Source organism: Aquarana catesbeiana, linkage group LG13 (assembly GCF_042186555.1).
Source record: "Aquarana catesbeiana isolate 2022-GZ linkage group LG13, ASM4218655v1, whole genome shotgun sequence".
In the NCBI taxonomy this organism is placed as follows: domain Eukaryota; kingdom Metazoa; phylum Chordata; class Amphibia; order Anura; family Ranidae; genus Aquarana; species Aquarana catesbeiana.
The window spans coordinates 133,573,950-133,597,046 of record NC_133336.1 but is presented as its reverse complement, the minus strand read 5'-3'; the positions used below and the strand labels follow the sequence as shown (position 1 = coordinate 133,597,046).

At 43.4% G+C, this 23,097-nt stretch overlaps 1 protein-coding gene across 2 annotated transcripts in view; it reads left to right on the top strand.

The window, feature by feature from the left end:
• RMDN3 (regulator of microtubule dynamics 3) overlaps positions 1–23,097 on the top strand; it is a 242,928-nt gene that overhangs the window by 140,408 nt on the left and 79,423 nt on the right. For both annotated transcript variants that reach the window (XM_073610229.1, XM_073610230.1), the window contains one exon: positions 931–991. In XM_073610229.1, coding sequence (XP_073466330.1) covers positions 931–991 — 61 coding nt within the window. The remainder of the gene's footprint in view (positions 1–930; positions 992–23,097) is intronic.

Sequence of the window (23,097 nt, the reverse complement as noted above, 5' to 3'; positions counted from 1 at the left end):
GACCCTAAGCACACAGCTAAGATAACAAAGGAGTGGATATGGAACAACTCTGTGAATGTCCTTGAGTGGCCCAGACTTGAAACCGATTGAACATCTTTGGAGCGATCTGAAAATGGCTGTTTTCGACGCTCCCCATCCAACCTGATTTTGAGAGGTCCTGCAAAGAAGAATGGGAGAAACTGCCCAAAAATAGGTGTGCCAAGCTTTGTAGCATCATACTCAAAAAGACTTGAGGCTGTAATTGGTGCCAAGGGGCTTCAAAAAAATATTGAGCAAAGGCTGTGAATACTTGTACATGTGATTTATTTAGCTTTTTAATAAAATTGCACAGATTCCAAACAAACTTTTTTCATGTTGTCATTATGGGATATTGTTTTTTAGAATTTTGAGGAAAAAATGAATTTAATCCATTTTGGAATAAAGCTGTAATATAACAAAATGTGGTAAAAGTGAAGCGCTGTGAATACTTTCTGGATGTGCTGTATATACATACACACACCAGGACACTTCCAGGTGTGTCACATAGCAAGTCCTCTGCTGGGCGCTGTAGTTTCTCATGTCAGTCCCTACATTACCATTATGCTTCTTGAACAGGAATCTGCTGTAACTTTTTATTTTTTTTCTAAGGCAAAGGGGCCACCTTCAAAAACAAAGCAGCGGTCTATTCGTAGCAGCCCCACATGTCCTTGTCTTAGAGCTACAGGTCTTCAATCAGCAATGCTTGTTCTCCCTGCTCAGAGATAAAACAAGCTATGCTTTAGGTTTCAAAGTGTATAGTAATTCCTGTAATCAAAAAGTATGGTGTAATGCTCAGTTTATTTTTGTAAGATAATTCTTTTGTTAGAAGAAATGACCATATTTGTAGATGAAATATGTTTCCATACACAGTGTGTCAGTTTGTAATGGAGAGTTATCGGGCTCTGTCTGCAGGGAAAGAAGAAGCTGAGCATGCACTTCAGAAAGGAGGCCAGAGTGCTGAGTGCCACAAATGGTATGTGTCTTTTTGTGGGAGAGGAGATTCATAGTGCTGTCCATTCTTCAGACATAACACAGCCCTGCATACAAGACTATCCAACTTCTGCCCACACAGATTTCTTTATTTTTCTTTTTCTAAGATTTACTAGTTAGTTAGCAGACAACACGTACAGATAAGTGTGTTTTTACTTTGCTAGGTCACATTCTTTGTTAGTGTGTGCTGTAGATGAAAATATGTCTTTGTGATTACACAAGTGATATACTTCAACCTAGTTGTTGGCATGGGTGCCTAATGCAAACAAGGAACTGTGCTTCCATCAGTTTACACAATTCTCTTGTGCTTCTCTATGCTTTAGTTAATGACCAGACTTTCTCTCAAGTGGAACTTTTCAAACGGATCAATGGTCATGACCATCTAATGTAGTTATCACTGAAGAACCTCATATAATAATGTTTCCATAGGCATATAAAATAACACACTGAAGTCTACTGTTTACTACTGTACTATATTCTTCAATACTCTACAGGGGTCAGTGTACCATTACTAAATGCTTTTTGAGCTTAGCACCTAAAGCCCTATGTGTTCTGTACATGTTCTAGCCATTTGCATGATGTTTGAGGCACACAAAAATTGAGTGGGTACATGTTTTTGGCTTTTTAATGAATATAAAAGCATTTTACACTGTGATTTGCACTTTTGATTTTATTGGTACCTGAATGAAGGAATTGTTTAACTAGGAGTGTTCAGCTGGAGGAGTTTTGCCACAGGAGTTTAACCAAGGGTATTTAGGTAAAGGGTGGTAAATACACCTATGATTGAACATACACATGGATATGGAATTTAATTAAGAGTGATATTGCAAATCTCTTGTATGAAGAAAGATGTTTTGCTGAAATTTGAATACTCTTGAACTTTTTATTCTGGAAAATATTTGGAAACATAAAATACATTGTGATTTATTTATTTATTGCAACTGTTTTGTCACTTTGGGTTTTGATTTCATTCATTTTCTTTATTTTAGGAAGTGCAAATTTTTTTTCTTTTATATATTTTAAGGGTAACCACTAAAATCACAGTTAATATCTTAAAAGAAACGATTTGCCCGATGTGTTTGTTCATTAAGGCTGGGTTCACACCTCCGACGGATGCGGCTCGCAGCAGGGGTCTGATGCGTCTGTTTTCTGTTTCAGGGACAAATTGGGACCAAATTTGTGCCTGAATTCGTCCCTGAAACTGAGCCAAAGACGCGCACGTTCCTGTGCAAGCCGCTCCGCAGCCGCAACAGAGATATGTGAACCGGCGCCATAGAGAGCCGGTCACAGTCTCCTGTCATGCGTATTGGATGAGGGAAAACCCGCATCCAATTCGCATGGGTGTGAACCTAGCCTAAAACTATAAGAAATCATGCATATGACATGGGCATCTCCAAAATGCAAGGAAAACCTGCATAGCTCAAACTACATGCAGTCTTGGCTTGTAAACTGCAGTTGTTTACTAGTTTCAGAGAAATTCATGTCTTAGGCCCCTTTCACACGGGCACCATCAGTTTAGCCACGTTAAAAACGTATCAGTTCTTATCCGTTGCTTCATCCGTCTTCTGTTCCGTTAATATCCATTATCATCCGTTAATGTACACGTTTACATCCGTTTTTTCATCCGTTTTCATCAGTTTACAGCAGTTTCTGTGCCTTTAAGGAAATTACCCAGAAAGCATTGCTCCTCACATCCTACATTGCCACGCGTGAACAATTTGCCAACTACTCTCTATCTCCATCAGGAGAAGATCCATGGCAGTACCAATATATATAAATAATGCAGTGCAAATTTAAATGAATTAATTAGGTTATTTCCTTGTGTTTTGATAGCATAAAAAGACACAAAAGCACATATGTTCAAAACCAGTTTTATTATTGGCATTGGCGTCCTCCAACGTCTGGCGTGGGAGTGTGTTTTAAAAACTTTATTTGTGCTGCTGCAAGGTGTCGGAGGGACACGAGCAAAGAGGGGCATGAAAGAGGTTTGGTGACACAGGCATTTCCTATTGACACATTTACTATTAGCATCAGGCTGAGCTTTATTAACAGCGGCAGTGGCTGGACTATTACTCAAGCAGTGGATGCGATCCTTCTGGTAGTACCTCTGCTTTTGTGCATAGGGCTATGGTCGTAAGGGGGGTAAAAACACCCCAAAAAAGAAGGGCTCAAGAAGGACTTCTTAAGCCACAAAAAAGCCTAGGGCCATCTCAAAAAAAAATGGCATCCTCCCTTGAAAGTTCTGAGGTGGCTGGTCAGAATGAGCCATCAGGGCCGTCAGGTGTTGCAACTGCTTTCAACACTGCAGCCCCTGTTTATATTAATGAAGAGGTTTTTTTCTCAACCATTTTAGGAAGAAAAAGAAGAAGATTGATGCTTTAATCACATCCCAGAGTGGGACTAAACGCGATAGGTCCCCTTCCATTACCCAGGACCCTCAAACTGAGGAACTGGGGGCGAGAGATGGTGAATTTCTCTCAGGGGACCAGGAGGAGGCTGATGACTCCTCTTCTGAAGAGTCAAATACAGAAGTATCAGGTTCACAATCTTAAAGATTGATGGTACAATCTTACTGAATTGGTCCATTCCACATTCATGCTGCCATTAGCTGAGTCAGTTGATGAGCCTACTTCTTGTTTGGATTCGCTAAAGCCTCCCCAAGTTATTCATGCTTTTCCTATCCATTCATTGCTGAAAAAGCTTATGTATTCTGAGTGGGATCACCCAGATAAACAGTTTTTTCCTCCGAAAAGGTTTTCAACACTTTGTCCTATGGAGGAAGAATTAAATAAGAAATGGGGGATGCCAGCAATTGACGCTGCTATATCCTCTGTAAATAAAAATTTGACTTGTTCGGAAGACAATGCTTAAATGCTGAAGGATCCAACGGATAAGAAGTTGGAATTCCTATTTAAAAACAATTTTTCTCTGGCAGCTTCAGTGGCTCAGCCTGCGTTGGCAGCAATCGGTGTGTATGTCAATCCTTGAGAGACCAGTTTAAACAGGTGCTCAAGATTATTCCTGATCAGCAGGCCCAAGATTTGGCTGGGATACCAGGGGCGTTATGTTTTACAATAGACGCTATGAGAGCTTCTATTCTCCAGGCCTCACGACTTGCGCTCAGGCTGGTGCATATGCGTAGATTTCTGTGGTTGAAAAATTGGTCAGCCGAAGCACCATGCAAAAAGCTCCTGGCTAGTATTCCATTTCGCGGTGAACGGTTGTTTGAGGACGATCTGGATAAATACATCCAAAGAATTTCTAATGGGAAAAGTTCCCTTTTGCCAGTTAAGAAGAGGAGTAAGCGTTTTTCTTTTAAGCGAGCTTCTTCTCCAGTGCCGGGAGCATCAGCCTCCAGGCAGTCACGATGGCCTCCACCGTCAAGTTCAAGAGGTAAACCTCAGGGTCAACCCCAGGGACAAAAGAGGCCTTGGGGAAGGAAACCCACAAAACAGAATACTAAGACCTCCTTATGAAGGGGCACCCTGCTCACTCGAGTGGGGGTAAGACTTCTGCAGTTCTCAAGGGTCTGGCAGGAAGAGTGTCAAGACAAATGGGTGGCTTCATCAATATCTCTAGGATACAAACTAGAGTTCCGAGAGTTCCCGTCTCCTCGTTTTCTCAGATCAAAAGTTCCCAGGGATCCAGAGAAAAAGAAGTCTCTCAAGGTTTGGACCATCTTTTTCTCAAAAGGTGATATCGGTGGTCCCCATGGAAGAGCAGGGGTTAGGGTTTTATTCAAACCTTTTCACGGCACCAAAACCAAGCGGGGATGTCAGACCCATTTTAGATCTCAAAGATCTAAATCGGTTTTTGAATATCAGCTCTTTTCGCATGGAGTCAATCCGATCAGTGGTCTCCATTCTTCAAGCTGAAGAACTGCTAGCGTCAATCGACATCAAGGATGCTTACCTCCCATGTACCTTTTTTTTTCCCCGCTCACCAAAAATATCTATGCTTCGAGATAGAAAATCTTCATTTTCAGTTTGTAGCTCTGCCTTTTTGGTCTAGCTACTGCACCTCGAGTGTTTAGAAAGGTCTTGGCTCCCCCTTTAGCCAGATTAAGGACTCAAGGTATAACGACTCTAGCTTACTTAGACTATCTACTCTTGATAGACCAGTCGGTAGCCCACTTAGACCAAAGTTCAGTCACCACAGTCAGCTACCTGGAATACCTGGGTTGGATTCTCAACCTAGAGAAATCTTCCTTAAAACCATCAAATAGATTGGAATACTTGGGTCTGATCATAGATACAGCTCAGAAGAGCGTGTTCTTGCCCCAGGCAAAGATCAGTTCCATAAGGGAACTGATTCAGGTGGTCAAAGCAAAGAAGAATTTTTCTATTTGACTTTGCATGAGATTGTTGGGAAAGATGGTGGCTTTGTTCTAGGCCATTCCTTATGCTCAATTTCATTCAAGACTACTGCAAAACAGTGTCCTATCGACTTGGAACAAGAAGGTCCAAGCTGTAGACTTCCCAATGCATTTATCCCCAAAGGTGCGCCAAAGCCTCAGTTGGTGGTTGATAGCCAAGAATCTCCAAAAAGGGAAATCCTTCCTACCAGTTACCTGGAAGGTGGTAACAACAGATGCCAGCCTTCTGGGCTGGGGAGCAGTCTTGGAAGAAGCATCTGTCCAAGGAAAATGGTCCAAATCAGAAATTACCTTGCCCATCAATATTCTAGAGATTCGGGCAGTGCGCTTGGCCCTGAAGGCTTGGACGCTCAGATTAGGGAATTGGCCTGTCAGGATCCAATCCGACAATGCCACAGCAGTGGCCTATATCAATCACCAAAAGGGCACGAGAAGTCATGCGGCCCAGAGAGATGTGAATCATATCCTAACTTGGACAGAAAACAACATACCTTGCCTATCGGCAGTCTTCATTCCAGGAATAAAGAATTGGCAGGCGGACTACTTGAGTCGCCAGCAGTTGCTCCCAGGAGAATGGTCTCTTCACCCCAACATCTTTCTGTCAATATGTCAAAGATGGGGAATTCCGGGCGTGGATCTGTTTGAGTCCAGGTTCAACAAAAAGATCAACAGCTTTGTGTCAAGGACAAAGGATCCGCTGGCATGCAGAACAGATGCTTTGGTTTTTCCGTGGAATCAGTTTTCATTGATTCATGCATTCCCTCCTGTTCTGTTACTTCCGCGTTTTCTACGAAGGATCAAGCAGGAAGGGAAGGTGGTGATTCTTGTGTCCCCGGCGTGGCCCAGGAGATCTTGGTATGCAGAGATCGTAAAGATGGCAGTAGGAGACCCGTGGACCCTACCGCCACGGCCAGACCTTCTCTCGCAAGGTCCGGTATTCCATCTTACTTTACAAATGCTAAATTTAACGGTTTGGCTATTGAGACCCACATTCTGAAGAAGCGTGGGCTATCGGGTTCAGTGGTATCTACTTTGATACCTTGAGTCATATATTATAGTCTGGAAGGCATATGTCTGGTGTGAATCCAGGGGGTGGCACCCCAGGAAATATGTCATATGTAGGATCCTTGACCTTCTACAGATGGGATTAGAAATGAAACTGGCCTTGAGTACTATCAAAGGCCAGGTTTCGGCCTTATCTGTATTATTTCAACAACCATTTGCTTCGCACTCGTTCGTAGCTTTATTCAGGGGGTAACACGGCTTCATCCTCCGGTTAGGTCACCCCTGAACCCTTGGGACTTGAATTTAGTCCTGTCGGCATTACAGAAACAACCTTTTGAGCAGATACGTCATATTCCCCTGGTCCTTTTGACAAGGAAATTAGTTTTTCTGGTAGCCATATCTTCTGCAAGAAGGGTATCAGAGTTGGCTGCTCTTTCTTGTAAAGGGCCATATTTGATTATTCACAAGGATAAGGTTGTATTACGTCCTCATCCTAATTTTCTACCGAAGGTAGTATCAGGTTTTCATTTAAACCAGGATGTTGTTCTACCTTCATTTTTTCCAGAACCCTGTTCTGCGGAAGAAAGGTCACTACTTTCTTTTGATGTGGTGAGAGCAGTCAGTCTACTTGAAAGCGACTGCTCAGATTCGTAAAATGGATTTTTTGTTTGTGTTGCCTGAAAGTCATGAGAGAGGACATGCAGCATCGAAATCTACTATTTCTAAATGGATTTGTCAAGTGATTGTTCAAGCTTCTGGTTTGAAGAGGAAAGTTCCACCTTTTCATATTAAAGCGCACTCCACCAGGGCTGTTAGTACTTCCTGGGCAGTGAATAACCAGGCCTCCATGGCTCAATTCTGCAAGGCTGCAACTTGGTCTTCAGCCCATACATTTACCACATTCTATCAAGTAGATGTAAAAGATCATGAGGATATCGCCTTTAGGCGCAGTGTACTGCAGGCAGCAGTATAAGTCCTCTAGCCTCTTGGTGCCCTACTTTTGTTGTGTCTCCCTCCGTTCAGTTGGCATTGCTATGGGACATCCCACATAGTAACTACTATGGCTCTGTGTCCTGTGATGTACAATAAGAAAATAGGATTTTTATAACAGCTTACCTGTAAAATCCTTTTCTTTGAAGTAAATCACGGGACACAGAGGTCCCTCCCTTCTTTCTTGTATACACGTGTATTGCTTTATTACAAAAACTGAGGTACTCCCAGTAGTGGGAGGGGTTATATAGGGAGTGGACTTCCTGTCTTAGGGTGTGCCAGTGTCCATCACCTGAAGGTAACCTATTACCCACATAGTAACTATGGCTCTGTGTCCCGTGATGTACTTCAAAGAAAATAATTTTACAGGTAAGCTGTTATAAAATTCCTATTTTCAAAGCCATTCCAGGGCAAACACAGTTAGTGAGTGACACCAGCTAGAGGATGGAGGGAACCTCAAATCCATGGAAACAGTAGAAACACTTGACAACAGGATGAAGGAGAATAACAGTAAACTTCCGCCGAGTTGGAGGGTCGTGCATGTAGAGAGGACTTGGTGTCCAACCAGGAGGATGCATCAGTTCCACAGAGAAGTCAGGATAGAAAGAGACTTTCTCTCCATTATAGCGGACATTCTCTGACGAGGTGGAGAATGATTTCGCACTCACAATAGTTGAGCTTTTTGGCCAGGAACAGTCTCTGGGGATGACCAGGTTGTAGAGGACAAGTCGGCGGTTTTGTGCTTCGAACAACTGTAGGAGCAATCGCTCTATGAAATCTGTCAGGTCTCCGCCCTCCGTGCCTTCTATCATGACCACTAATTGCATATTGCGCCGCATGTGGTTTTTAAAGTCCTCATTGTGCAGATTGTTGGGTTTAGCTAAGAGGTGGATCAGGATTCAGAGATTAGGGGTGGAAGCTTAACACAAAATAGAAGTAAACAGGGTCACTTTTCCAGCATTTAGGTGTAAAATGAATCTTAATTAAGCTAAGCAGCTGCTATATTAATACAACACATTATAAAGGGTGAGCAAAAACGATCTAACAGATAGTCCTGGCTTTAGCAGCACTAAAAAGTTAGTAACATGCAAGAAGAAATAATTCCAGTAGTAATGTGAATCCAGGTAAGAGATATTAATCCGGAATATTTTTGTGACAGTTCATATGGAAAACATTAGCTGTTTGAAGGTTCAACCATACAAACATATTATAAAATAAGCGTTCAGTATAAAATATTGCACTGTGTAACGAGTTCCGATGCTCTCACCACCTCTCGTGGAGATCCAATCCTCCATGGTGGCAAAGACTATTGACAAAGACGGAATGACAACGCGTCTGTGACTATGCCGCTTGCTGAATCTGTCACTGGCTCCGATCTCCTCCTGAGAACTACCACGGACGATTGGATCTCCACGAGAGTTGGTGAGAGTATCGGAACTCATTATACAGTGCAATATTTTTATACTGAACGCCTCTCTTTATATGTTTATAAGTGCATAGGCATAAGGGAAGGGGTTCCTTTTATGAATAAAAGTTTTACAGATTCACACTATGACGATTTTTTCCTTCATTACGCCCCAGCCTATTAAAGGGTTTTTGCATGCTTAACCCAAGCAAATCATAGGACTAGAATGTCTGAAATCTTTTGGTTGATCGTTCTTGGAGATCCGGGCAGATGTCCTTAGGCAGCGATCGTAAAGGCATAACATATACAAAGGCATTTGTTAATTGGGAATCCAGGGAGTGCAACTCCTAAGGGAGCGGAATCACTTGGTGTGGTGATGGTTGAACCTTCAAACAGCTGATGTTTTCCATATGAACTGTCACACATATTCCGGATTAACATCTCTTACCTGGATTCACATTACTACTAATTGAATAATTTCTTCTTGCATGTTACTTTTTATTGTTGCTTAAGCCAGAAAGACTATATATTAGATCTTTTTTGCTCACTCTTTATAAAGGGGTGTAAGCTTATCTTTCAAATCGCTGACTCTGCTTTCCACCACGGTGGTGCGTTCTTGAATCTTCTGGAGATATTGTCACAACAGGAACACTTCTACTTTCAAGCCACCCAATTGATCCTATACTGTGGGGACGGATGCAGTACAAGTATGCACAGCTTTAAGGGTGGGTTGGGGATCAGCCTCTTCAGGATCATCATCAGATGTGGCACCTGGAACCTCATGCTCCATGACAATATCAAGGTCAGGGTCTGGCAGGTCCCCTCTCGGTAGTGGTAGGGCCTGTGCTGCAGCCAAAGCAGCTTTTGAGTCTCCCTGTGCCCCCTGACTTCTATGTGTATAGAAGAGCATGTCATGAGGAGGGTCCTTGCCCACATGGCGGAAGGACTTGCCTGATCTACTCACTGTCCTTGACTTTATCTCCTGAGCCACGTGGTGTCTGCTGTGGTAGTACAGGCTGGGCGCCATCTTGGGATTCTGAGGCAGCAGCTTTCTCTTGGTTTTTCCAAGTCGTGGCCAGGGAGAGCAGAGGAAAAGGGCACCGGCAGGCTTGTGGAGGCTCAGGCTGTCAGCGCAGGTAGATGAGAAGGGAAAACAAAGCTGGTGACAGTATCGGTGAGCAGATCGATAGCAGGAGCTCCGTGAAATGCTTCCTCTCACATGCCCCTCAGTGAAGCTGACTTTGACACTGCAGCCTGTCAGTCCTCTGTGATCCCAGGAGCAGCCGAATGTTCCCCTCCTCCATCTTTGTGTATGGTGGTCAGAATGCATTTTGAGAAAGCCCCTACCCTTCCTCAGCTTAGTCATACCCTAAGGGCACTACCTCCAAAATCCTATATAGAGACTGATTACCCGTTTCCTTGCCGCTTAAGACTCATTAGACACAATCATCTAATCAAAGTGACTTGTGTGTGTATATATACTAAAGTATTTACCGTTTACATATAATAAAAAGGAAATAAGATAAAATACTATAATATACTTGCAAGTATGCCATGTGTTAAACCATTCGTTAATAATTCTATTAATAAAGATATAGCCTATTTATTAATTCCATGTACACAGGAGGCAGCAGCTGAGCATGTTTATATTGTCAGACTAGCACTTAAAAGAGAAGTATGGGTTTACAATACTTTTTTTTTTTTAACTTTATCCTATTGCTTGTGAGCTGCTAGTACATAAACATGCATATTCCAGCCCTCTGAGAAGTATACCCTTGCTGGTAAAATACAGGTAATTGCCTCTGGGAGGGGCTACAGTCTGCTCTGGCTTCACATCTCGACAATCTTGTCTGGATACACCCCCTTTCTTCTCCTGTTGGATGTCAGCCCTGGACTTGTCTGCATTCTCCCAAGGCTTTACACATGCTTCCCTCTTCATCCTCACACAGCTTTGATCGGATTCTCTTACAGACAACCTCTGCCCAGTGTGCAGGTAGAGGCTATCTTAAATAGAACCAAATCTAAGCTGCGTACGGTTTTACGAGGAGGAGCTGTTCTGCCTATGCCCAGGCTGTTTGCAGGGCAGAGATGTGAGAAGGAGCTTAGCAGGCACAGCCTCCATGGAAGGGAGGGAAGTCCAGGCCCTATATAAAAGGCGCAAATTAAAACCACTCTCAATTCATTAATACAGATTTAATTTTTTTAAAATAAAAGCACTGTAAATATTTGAATTCCACTTGGTATCATCTTTTTTTATAACCCCCCCCCCCCCCCCACAGCAGAGCTCAAACTTAGAAATATTGATTGTAGAATCATCTTGGGATGATTTTATCAGTCTGATGCATCTTCTTTCACAGTCCAATCACAGGCTGAGGAGAGATAAGACCTGTAGGGGCCCCTTTTACACATAAGTGTTCTGATGAAGTACATTAATGCGCACGTTTTATTCAGTGTTACAACATGCGTTAACGTGCGTTATGTTAACCACTTCAGCCCCGGAAGGATTTACCCCCTTCCTGACCAGAGCACTTTTACAATTTGGCGCTGCGTCGCTTTAACTGCTAATTGCGCGGTCATGCAATACTGTACTCAAACAAAATTTGTGTCCTTTTCTTCCCACAAATAGAGCTTTCTTTTGATGGTATTTGATCACCTCTGGGGTTTTTATTTTTTGCGCTATGAACGGAAAAAGACCGAAAAATTTTTAAAAAAAATTATATTTTCTACTTTTTGTTATAAAAAAAAATCCAGTAAACTCAATTTTAGTCATACATTTAGGCCAAAATGTATTCGGCCACATGTCTTTGGTAAAAAAATGTACTTGATTTGATTGTAGCCGTATTAGTGCAATTGTGACAGAGAAAATTGAGTACTGTCCGTGATACTTTTTTTATTTGCACTAACATACAATTTTTCAGGACAAGCTTTCGGGGTATGTCCCCTTCTTCAAGGTCCAAGAGTACTGCTTGGACCTTGAAGAAGGGGACATACCCCGAAAGCTTGTCCTGAAAAATTGTATGTTAGTGCAAATAAAAAAAGTATCACGGACAGTACTCAATTTTCTCTGTAAAAAAATGTCAATAAGCGTATATTTATTGGTTTGCGCAAAAGTTATAGTGTCTACAAACTAGGGTACATTTTCTGGAATTTACACAGCTTTTAGTTTATGACTACCTATCTCATTTCTTGAGGTGCTAAAATGGCAGGGCAGTACAACCCCCCCCCAAATGACCCCATTTTGGAAAGTAGACACCCCAATGAAATTGCTGAGAATTATGTTGAGCCCATTGAATATTAATTTTTTTTGTCCCAAGTGATTGAATAATGACAAAAAAAAAAAAGTTGTTAATGATATATTGCTCACACAGGCCATGGGCATATGTGGAATTGCACCCCAAAATACATTCTGCTGATTCTCCTGAGTACGAGGATACCACATGTGTGGGACTTTTTGGGAGGCTAGCCGCGTACGGGGCCCCGAAAACCAAGCACCGCCTTCAGGATTTCTAAGGGCGTAAAGTTTTGATTTCACTTCTCACTACCTATCACAGTTTTGAAGGCCATAAAATGCCCAGATGGCACAAATCCCCCCCAAATGACCCCATTTTGGAAAGTAGACACCCCAAGCTATTTGCTGAGAGGCATGTTGAGTCCATGGAATATTTTATATTTTGACACAAGTTGCGGGAAAGTGACAATTTTTTTTTTGCACAAAGTTGTCACTAAATGATATATTGCTCAAATATGCCGTGGGCATATGTGGAATTACACCCCAAAATACATTCTGCTGCTTCTTCTGAGTACGGGGATACCACATGTGTTGGACTTTTTGGATTTCTAAGGGCGTAAATTTTTGATTTCACTCTTCACTGCCTATCACAGTTTCGGAGGCCATGGAATGCCCAGGTGGCACAACCCCCCCCCCCCCAAAATGACCCCATTTTGGAAAGTAGACACCCCAAGCTATTTGCTGAGAGGCATGGTGAGTATTTTGCAGCTCTCATTTGTTTTTGAAAATGAAGAAAGAAAAGAAAAAAAACATTTTTTTTTCTTTTTTTCAATTTTCAAAACTTTGTGACAAAAAGTGAGGTCTGCAAAATACTCACTATACCTCTCAGCAAATATCTTGGGGTGTCTACTTTCCAAAATAGGGTCATTTGGGGGGGGGGGTTGTGCCACCTGGGCATTCCATGGCCTCCGAAACTGTGATAGGCAGTGAAGAGTGAAATCAAAAATTTACGCCCTTAGAAAGCCTGAAAGGCGGTGCTTGGTTTTCGGGGTCCTGTACGCGGCTAGGCTCCCAAAAAGTCTCACACATGTGGTATCCCCGTACTCAGGAGAAGCAACAGAATGTATTTTGGGGTGTAATTTCACATATTTCCATGGCATGTTTGAGCAATATATCATTTAGTGACAACTTTGTTCAAAAAAAAAGAAAAATTTGTCTTTTTCCCGCAACTTGTGTCACAATATAAAATATTCCATGGACTTGACATGCCTCTCAGCAAATAGCTTGGGGTGTCTACTTTCCAAAATGGGGTCATTTGGGGGGGTTTTGAACTGTCCTGGCATTTTATGCACAACATCTAGACGCTTAGGTCACACATCACCCACTCTTCTAACCTCTTGAAGACAAAGTCCTTTCTGACACTTTTTGTTTACATGAAAAAAATTTTTTCTTTGCAAGAAAATTACTTTGAACCCCCAAACATTATATATTTTTTAAAGCAAATGCCCTACAGATGAAAATGGTGGGTGTTTAATTTTTTTTTTCTAACGCTTTTTTTGGGAAAAAACACACTTTTTAAAATTTTAATGCATTAAAACACACTATATTGCCCAAATGTTTGATGAAATAAAAAAGATGATCTTAGGCCGAGTACATGGATACCAAACATGACATGCTTTAAAATTGCGCACAAACGTGCAGTGGAGACAAACTAAATACATTTTTAAAAGCCTTTACAGGTTACCACTTTAGATTTACAGAGGAGGTCTACTGCTAAAATTACTGCCCTCGATCTGACCTTCGCGGCGATACCTCACATGCATGGTGCAATTGCTGTTTACATTTGACGCCAGACCGACGCTTGCGTTCGCCTTTGTGCGAGAGCAGGGGGGGACAGGGGTGCTTTTATTATTTTTTTGCTTTTTTATCTTATTTTTAAACTGTTCCTTTCATTTTTTTTTTTTTTTTAAATCATTTTTATTGTCATCTCAGGGAATGTAAATATCCCCTATGATAGCAATAGGTAGTGACAGGTACTCTTTTAAAAAAAAAAAAAACTGGGGTCTATTAGACCCTAGATCTCTCCTCTGCCCGCAAAGCATCTGACCACACCAAGATCTGTGTGATAAAATGCTTTCCCAATTTCCCAATGGCGCTGTTTACAGCTGTGTGACAGGAGAGCCAGAGAAAAACATGGAAGAGGGGGGGGGGGGGGGGCATTCCCTCCCACTGCTAGAGGCTAATTAGCCGCTAGGATTGCTTTTACATGAAAGCCGACCGCTGGCTGAAAAGAATGATACCAAGATGATACCTAAACCTGCAGGCATCATTCTGGTATAACCACTCAAAGTCCAGCAACATACCAGTGCGTTGCCGTTTTTTGTTGGGCATATATTGTAAACTTTTTTTTCATGCAGCCTGTGGGCTGAACGAAAAAAAGAGATTGATCGGTGGGTATGCCCACCATTAGAATACCTCCCTTCATCCACCCACTTCTAATGATGGGCATACATGCACCGTGTATATATATGCCGAAGCATGGGGGCATCCTCCCACAAAAGTTAGGAGCAAATCGCTCCTCCGCCCTCTGCTGCCCCCACGCTTCGGCATATATGCTGAAATATGTAACTGTGGTGGTGAAATCACCTTCGACAGCGCTGGAGTCACGGCTTTATCGTGGGAGCAAACGCTGTTGCTGTCAAGATAAATAAATCCGCGCTGCAAATGATGGTTAACAATAAAACAAAGTAACATTACAGTATAACAGTAAGACTTACCATACCTGCAAAGCAAATACAAAAAAAAAAAATAGTAAAAAATAAAACATTTAACGCAACCTGTGCCTAAAATATATATATGCCGAAGCATGGGGGCATCCTCCCACAAAAGGCAGGAGCAAATCGCTCCTCCACCCACTGCTGCCCCCACGCTTCGGCATATATGCTGAAGTATGTAACTGTGGTGGTGAAATCACCTCCGACAACGCTGGAGTCACAGATTTATGTATCGTGGGAGCAAACGCTGTTGTTGTCAAGATGAATAAATACGCTCTGCAGCTGAATGTCGTACCTGAAAACAAAAAAATGGTTACCAATAAAACATAGCAAACAGTAAAGTATAAAAAAAATTGCATATCTGAAAAGCAAACATGGTAAAACATAATAACAATAAAACATTGCAGAATAGAATAAAGTAAAAAAGAGCACAACAATAGAGAGAGAGAGAACAATAAAACGACAACTATTTTTGTTTTTTTTTATTTTTTTTTATTTTTTATTTTTATTTTTTTTTTTTTACACTTTTTTTAGTAACTTTAACTTTTGTAACTGGTACCAGGTTTGGGTCTCTCAAAATGCAATGGCATCTTGGGAGACCCTGTGAAAGTGTGTCCTAGTCTGTGCAGTGCTGTACCCTACACTAATATTCATCTAGTGTATGGTAGCGTTCAAAACATTCACCAATGCATAGACCAGGATTGTCAGGACAGGAGGGACAATAATACCGGGTGTCACGCCTATATCCGCGCTTGCTGCAGACACGACATCTTCTTTGGGGGGCTCGTTGGGTAGGGGTACTCGGGAGGACATAAGGAAAATGCCTCTCATGCAGCCGGCTTACTGCATTTGGTTGGAGAAGGTGAGGTGGAGCACCGTCTGGCAACAGAAGGGCTCTGACGATCTCTTCCTGGAATTTAAGGAATCATCCAGTCCATCCTGAGCGCTGGTTCACATAGGGGCAACACGACTTACAGCGCGACTTAGCAAGGCGACTTCAGCGCGACTTCAGCGCGACTTGGGGCGACTTACAAGGCGACTTCAAGTCGCCTCCAAGACAGGCGACTTTCCAGTGGCCAATCAAACTACAATCCGCTCTGGGGGAGGGAGGGGTTTGCTTGAAAAAAACATCTTCTCTTCCTGTGAAGTCGCTTCACTATAGACCACGATCCGACTTGTAGGCGACTTCCATTGAAATCAATGGGTACAAGTCGCCTACAAGTCGCCTTGAAGTAGTACAGGGACCTTTTCTGAAGTCGGAGCGACTTCAGTAGCGTACATATAGACGGCTCTCATTCACTTACATGGACTTTCAGATGTCAAGCGACTTGGGGCGACTTGAGGTCTGACAAGTCGGATCCCAAGTCGCGGTAGTGTGAACCGGCACTGAAGCTCTGTATAGCACGTGAGCGATCAGCAAAGCCAATTGAAATAAATAAACAGACAATTTCTTGTACCAGCATCTGACCTTACGGGCAACTAGGTACGGCGCCAACAACTGGTCGTTGAGGTCCACCCCTCCCATATTTTGGTTATATTCGTGGACACAGAGGGGTTTCTCCACAACACCAGTCGCCGTAGTAATTTGGACCGTTGTGTCTGCATGAAGGGAGGTAAGAACTAAAACAGTCTTATTATCCCTCCACTTCATAGCGAGCAAGTTATTACACTGCAAGCAGACTCTCTCCCCCAGCCTAAGACGGGAATCTACAAGCCGCTGGGGAAAGCCCCGGCGATTAGGTCGCACGGTCCCACATGCCCCAATCTGTTGATCAAAAAGGTGACTAAAAAGTGGCACGCTCGTGTAATAATTGTCCACGTACAAGTGGTACCCCTTTCCAAATAAGGGTGACACCAAGTCCCACACAATCTTGCCAGCGCTTCCTATGTAGTCAGGGCAGTTTGTCAGCTCTACGTGACTATCTTTGCCCTCGTAAACCATAAAACTACATGTATAGCCTGTGGCCCTGTCACAGAGCTTATACATCTTGACCCCGTATCTGGCACGCTTGCTGGGAAGGTACTGTTTGAATGACAAGCGGCCAGAAAACTTAATCAGGGACTCATCAACGCAGACAACTTGATGGGGAGTAAACAAGTCTGCAAAACGTTGGTTGAAGTGGTTTACGAGGGGCCGAATTTTGTAGAGCCGATCGTATTCAGGGTCTCCACGAGGACGACAGAGTTCGTTGTTGTTGAAGTGCATGAACCGCAAAATCTGCTCGTATCGTGCCCTGGACATGGAGGCAGAGAACAAGGGCATATGGTGAATTGGGTCAGTGGACCAATATGACCACAACTCACTCTTTTTAGTTATGCCCATGTTGAGGGAAAGGCCCAGAAAGAGCTTACATTCGGAGAACGTAATTGGTCTCCAATCTCTGGCAAGGGAGGACTGGGGAATAGTGGCGATGTGTTGACCAGTGTATAAATTGCTTTGGTCCACAATAGATCTATAGAGATCTTCGGTGAAAAACAGCAAATAAAAATCCAGTGTTTCCACCTGAATGCCAGGTTGGCCAGTGAATGGGGGAAGTACGGGTGCTGCAGAAGTGGTGGGTTCCCAATTCGGATTGGCAAATGCAGCAGGAAGGGCACTATGGACTCGACGGTCCTGTGTTCGTCTTCTTGGTGGCAGCAGGACACTACTTGTGCTTGCCAGCTTGAACTGCACTTATGGGACTCGCCACGTCACCAAGTGTTACTGCAGTGCTGGATGTACGACCAGGGTGTACTAGACCGCTGGTGCTTGCCAGTTCACCAAAAGGAATAGCGGCGCTAGTACTGCTCTGCTCCATACGAGAGCCCTGCGGTTCTTGCACTTCAAGGACAGAAGAAGAAGAAGTTTGGAGTCTGGTACGCCTGACCTTGGCAGGGACCACAACTCCGTCATCAGAGCTATCTGTCACGGAGCCGCTGTCGTCTACAGGATCGTATTCTGAGCCTGAATTTGACAGATGAGTGACTTTCTCTTCACTATCTGTAATGCTCAGAAACGTGTAGGCCGCTTCACTAGTGTACCTTCGATTTGCCATTTTGGGCTCTAAATTTAGGGGTACACTAGTGAGACTCACAGGGAAAAAAGCTCCTGACTGTTAGCGACTGTATCAAAACGCTACCAACAAAAACTGTTAGCGATCGCAGGGATCAGGCCTGACTCTGCGAACGCTGCAGTTATGTGTGCTTAGTGTTTTGTAAGTGACAGCGATCGATCGATACTGCACTTGGGTGGGCTGGGCAGGGCTGGGCCGAGGGGCAAAACGCAGGTGCTAGCAGGTATCTGGGCTGATCCCGCTAACACTGCGTTTATGGGAACCCTAAACTGCTGGGGATGCTAGTATAGATCTGATCGGATCAGATATTGATCCGTTCAGATACTATAGCACTAAGGGAGGTGTATGCTGCGTGCGTGGGTGTTAGCGGTACTGGCGCCAACCTGACGCTGCCTGGGGCGACGCAGACCTTATCTGACCCTAAAAACGTAACTTATATCACCGCTGGGCAATTAGGGGGTTAAACCTTTATTAGGTAATAAACGGCGGGTGCCCTAAAACTATAATAAACTAACTAACCAGTGTCACCCGTAACAGTTATAGTGAAGGGCCTTGTTCAGTAACATTTTACAGGCAGCTAACAATGGTGCGGAAGTATTTTTCCTATAGTTTTATAGTAAGTAGGGTTGAATAAAGACAATAGTCCATCCAGTTCTACATGCTTGTGAGTAGTTTTTTTGTTTTTGTTTTTTTTTACATAATACATTTACTTAAAGCCACTGGCTTTAATAACATGGTAGGTTCTGAGGGACAGGGGTCTCTCTGTCTGTGATTTCCATGATTCTAAAAGCTAGGTAGTCTACTTTCCACAATGGCCCATCACTGGTCATAGAAGGCATACTTAATTTGGTGTGAGTCTCTGGACCTCCACCCCAGGAGTTTCTCCATGGGATGAATGCTCTGCTTACTACAGCTGGCTCTGGACCAATACTTGGCTCTGTGCACTATCGGGCATCAGGTTTCTCTCCTTTCTGTTCTGTTTCAGAAACCGTTGGCCTCTCACTCTTTAATTAACCACCTAAGCCCCGGACCATTTGGCTGCCTAAAGACCAGAGGAATTTTTACAATTTGGCACTGCGCTGCTTTAACTGGTAATTGCGCGGTCATCCAATGTTGTACCCAAACAAAATTTGCGTCCTTTTTTTCACACAAATAGAGCTTTCTTTTGATGGTATTTGATTGCCTCTGCGATTTTTTTTTTTTTTTTTTTTTTTTGCGATATAAATGAAAAAAAATGAAAATTTTGAAAAATTACATTTGTTCCTTTTTGTTATAAGAAAAATCCAATAAACTCAATTTTAATCATACATTTAGGCCAAAATGTATTCAGCCACATGTCTTTGGTTAAAAAAATGTCAACAAGCGTATATTTATTTGTTTACGCAAAAGTTATAGCGTCTACAAACTAGGGTACAATTTCTGGCATTTATACAGCTTTTAGTTTGACTGCCTATCTCATTTCTTGAGGTGCTAAAATGGCAGGGCAGTACAAACACCTCCCAAATTACCCCATTTTGGAAAGTTGACACCCCAAGGAAATTGCTGAGAGGCATGTTGAGCCCATTGAATTTTTTTTTTTTTTTCCCGAAGTGATTGAATGACAGAAAAATAAATAAAATTCTATATTTTTTACCAAACGTTGTCACTAAATGATGCTCACACATGCCATGGTTATATGTAGAATTGCACCCCAAAATACGTTCTGCTGCTTCTCCTGTGTATGGGGATACCACATGTGTGGGACTTTTTGGGAGCCTAACCACGTACGGGGCCCTGAAAACCAAGCACCACCTTCAAGATTTCTAAGGGCGTAAATGATTGGGGGGTGGTTTGTGTGCCTATATGTACTGGTGTTAGTGTGCTGTTGGTGCAAACTCATATTGATGTCTTCTCTCCTCGGGAGCCGGAACGAAACGGCTCCACGAGGAGAGATGGCATCACTTCCTCTGCTTCTGTTTACATTTCAGAAGCAGAGGAAGCCTCCCACTCGTCAGGAGCGATCATGACTGAGAGGCCATGAATCAGTGTCCTCCCCCTCAGGATGGATCGCTCCTGCAAGGATGCCCACTGCCTCGTGCATCGGGGGGGGGGGGGGGGGGGCGCAGAGTAACGTACCCATACGTTACTCTGCCTGCCTATGCCATTCTGCCTCTGTATATCTGCTGTGTGAGGCGGTTGGTAAGTGGTTAAGACCTTTGTAAAAGGGCAGCATGAATTTTCTTTTAGGCTTGCTTTATTTTCATCTATTGATCCAGCCAGCAAATATGATGTTTTTCAAAAGAACAAGCTCTCTTGCAGTTACAGGGATGAGACATTAATTCAACAATGGTCAGCTTTGATTTATGTAAAACTTTTCTTACAAAATACAAAAACTGTTGCTGTAGCTGCCTTTAAAGAGGTTGTAAACCTCCAATTTCAAGTTGTACCCATAGGTAAACCTATAATAAGGCTTACCTATAGGTACAGTAAATATCTCCTAAACGTGTGCCGTTTGGAAGATATTTACTTTGTACTGCGCCGATGATGTCATCTGCACACGTGCTGTGAAGAAATGGCCCTCCGGGCCTATTTCTTCACTAGCGAGTGCCGTGATTGCTGGCTCCCACGCCTCTGGCCATTCACAGATCCGCGGTACTAGCACATTATGCTTTTATTTTGCAGAATACAAAAAAAGAAGTAAAACCCATCAGAAGTTATCATGCTAACAGAGCAACAAAACAGCTGAAACACACCGACTTCGTGCTTTGGAGAGAGATAAGAAAACACTACATATATATGTGCTTAGGTCAAATTTCATGAATCCGTTTTACACCCACTGCATAGAATGCATTAAGAAGAATAGAATTAAAAAACCTTCTGACTTTACAACTACTTTAATACAAGATAGAAAGAAGGAGAGGGCGCACCAGCCTTGTGCATTATTTACAAGTAAATGTATTATGTAAAAAAAGATAAAAACTAATCATAAGCATGTAGAAAATAAAGTGCTTTCACGTAGCTATACAGTCCTGGGACCAGCAATCCCCAGATCGTAAGAGAAACCATGCAGGAGCCCCTGCTTGCTAACGCGTTTCTAAGGTAAACCGTCCTCAGAGCCTTCTTCCTCTTGAGGCTGTGAGGAAGGAGGTTTACCTTAGAAACGTGTTAGCAAGCAGGGGCTTGTATAGCCACGTGACATGGCCTGTTCAAGTGCTTTTATTTCTACATGCTTGTGACTAGTTTTTATCTTTTTTACATAATAAATTTACTTAGGCTAATGCACAAGGCTGGTGAGCCCTCTCTTTTTCTCTCTTTACAGGGGTAGCGTACAGGGGTCAAAGAGGCAAAAGACGCAGTCAGTGGGGCAGTGTACAGGGGTTAGAGTTTGGAAGCCAGCAGGGCAAAGGATGGGGTTAGAGAACGGAGGTCAGCAAGGCAGAGAACAGGGGTCAGTGTTGGCAGGGCACACAGCAAAGTTCCTCCTCCCCACACAGCACAAAGCTCAGATCAGATTATTTTACAGACATAGCCTCCATCCTCCATCTGCATAGTGTGTAGCTGGCTACTGCAGCTTTGCTGCTGTTCTGATCTAGAGATTTCATAGGTCAGAGGAGCAACATAGCAGGCAGCTACATACCATGCAGATGTAGGTTGTAAAAGAATTAAAATTCAGCTATGTGCTGTGTGGGAGGACAAGAGTGCCCTGCTGAGGACAAGAGTGCCCTGCTGAGTGCCCTGTGCAGAGATGCTGGGAGCAGCTAAGCAGGCCAGGCACAGCATCCATTGAACAGGAAGGGGGGTGCAGCATGCTCTATATACCTGGCCAAACATCAGCATCCATGTCAGCTAAATGAATGCAAGCTGAATAAGGAGGGCAGGACTGTAGGTGGGTGGTACCGGAGGTGGGAAAGTGGCAGCTGGGCTCCTTGCGTAGCCTAGCCAGCCACGAGCATGGGGCAGCTGGCTATGTTGATCTGTCAGGTGTCTCTGGGAACAGAGGGGGGAGGGACTGGAGGCAGGAAAGAGGCAGCTGAGCTCCTTCCTGTGTAGCCAATCGCAAGCATCGGGCGGCTGGCTATGCGGGTGTCCAAGCCTTCGCATGCCATCCTAAATGCGCCCACATGCTATGTCTGCCACCTGTGCCAGGTGTTGCCGAACCCTGTTCTACACATCTTAAGACAAAAGAAAAGTGCATGATGACCTACATTTACCTTTCTGGTACAACACAAGGCGAAGGCATTTACAAATCAAAGTGGTATTAAACCAAAAACGTAATATATTGCGATGTTCCAATTCTTAGATGTGGTGGTTGCATTTGTTTTGAAATTTTAGGCTTTTTTTTTCCCTCTGTTTTCACCTGGTGATCTAGCCAATAACACACTTCCTGTATTAGAGTGCCCCCACTCTGGATTATGAGCACAGGGGGCACACTTGGACAGCGGCATTGTCAGTCTGGGGAAAGGGAAGTGTTAGATGTACAAGCAGATTTATGTACACTAACAAATTGAAGCCAAACTCAAGCTAATATTTTAAAGAGGAAGTAAACCCTGACAGGTTCTCTGTCAGCCAAGATAAAACAAGCCTGAAAGTTGTGTCAGTGGAGGTTGCTATAAATAGATTAGCAGAGAGATGTCCTTGACACAGCACAGCTCTGCACATTCCTTCCTTCCTTCCTTGCCCATGTGGAGGGGGTCGTGTGCCTTTCCTCCAATCAGCTGTCCTGGCTGTATGCCAAGAATCCACTCCCAGTGCTGAACAGGAAGAGAAAATCTCTATCAGGATGTGCATTTTCTAAAGAATATATAAAGCTGAACATAGCAGATACACCGTACTTGTAAAATGTAGGGAGATTTGTTTCATCTCTATGCATCATCTGAGGCTGTTCACGTCACTGGGTATATGTAAAGGTTTACATCCACTTTAAGATAAAAAGCCTTCTGTGTGCATCAGCCCCTCTAATACTTACCTGAGCCCCCTCTCTATCCAGCGATGTTGTAGGATTGTCTCGGCTGCCCGGGACTCCCCTCCTCGTTGGCAGCGCAGCGCCATTGACTCCCGCTGCTGTCAAAGTCAGTCAGCCAATGAAGAGAAAAAGGGGGCGGGTCGTGCCACAGCTCTGTGTCTGAATGGATACGTGGAGCTGCAGCTGCTTGCTGTAGGGGAACTTGTCAGTAGGGAGGGGTCAGGAGAATTAAAGAGGTACCGGAGAAGAGCAGGATCCAGGCAAATCCACTGCATGTTTATTATTTTTAACAAAAAAAAAAAACGGAACTTTACAA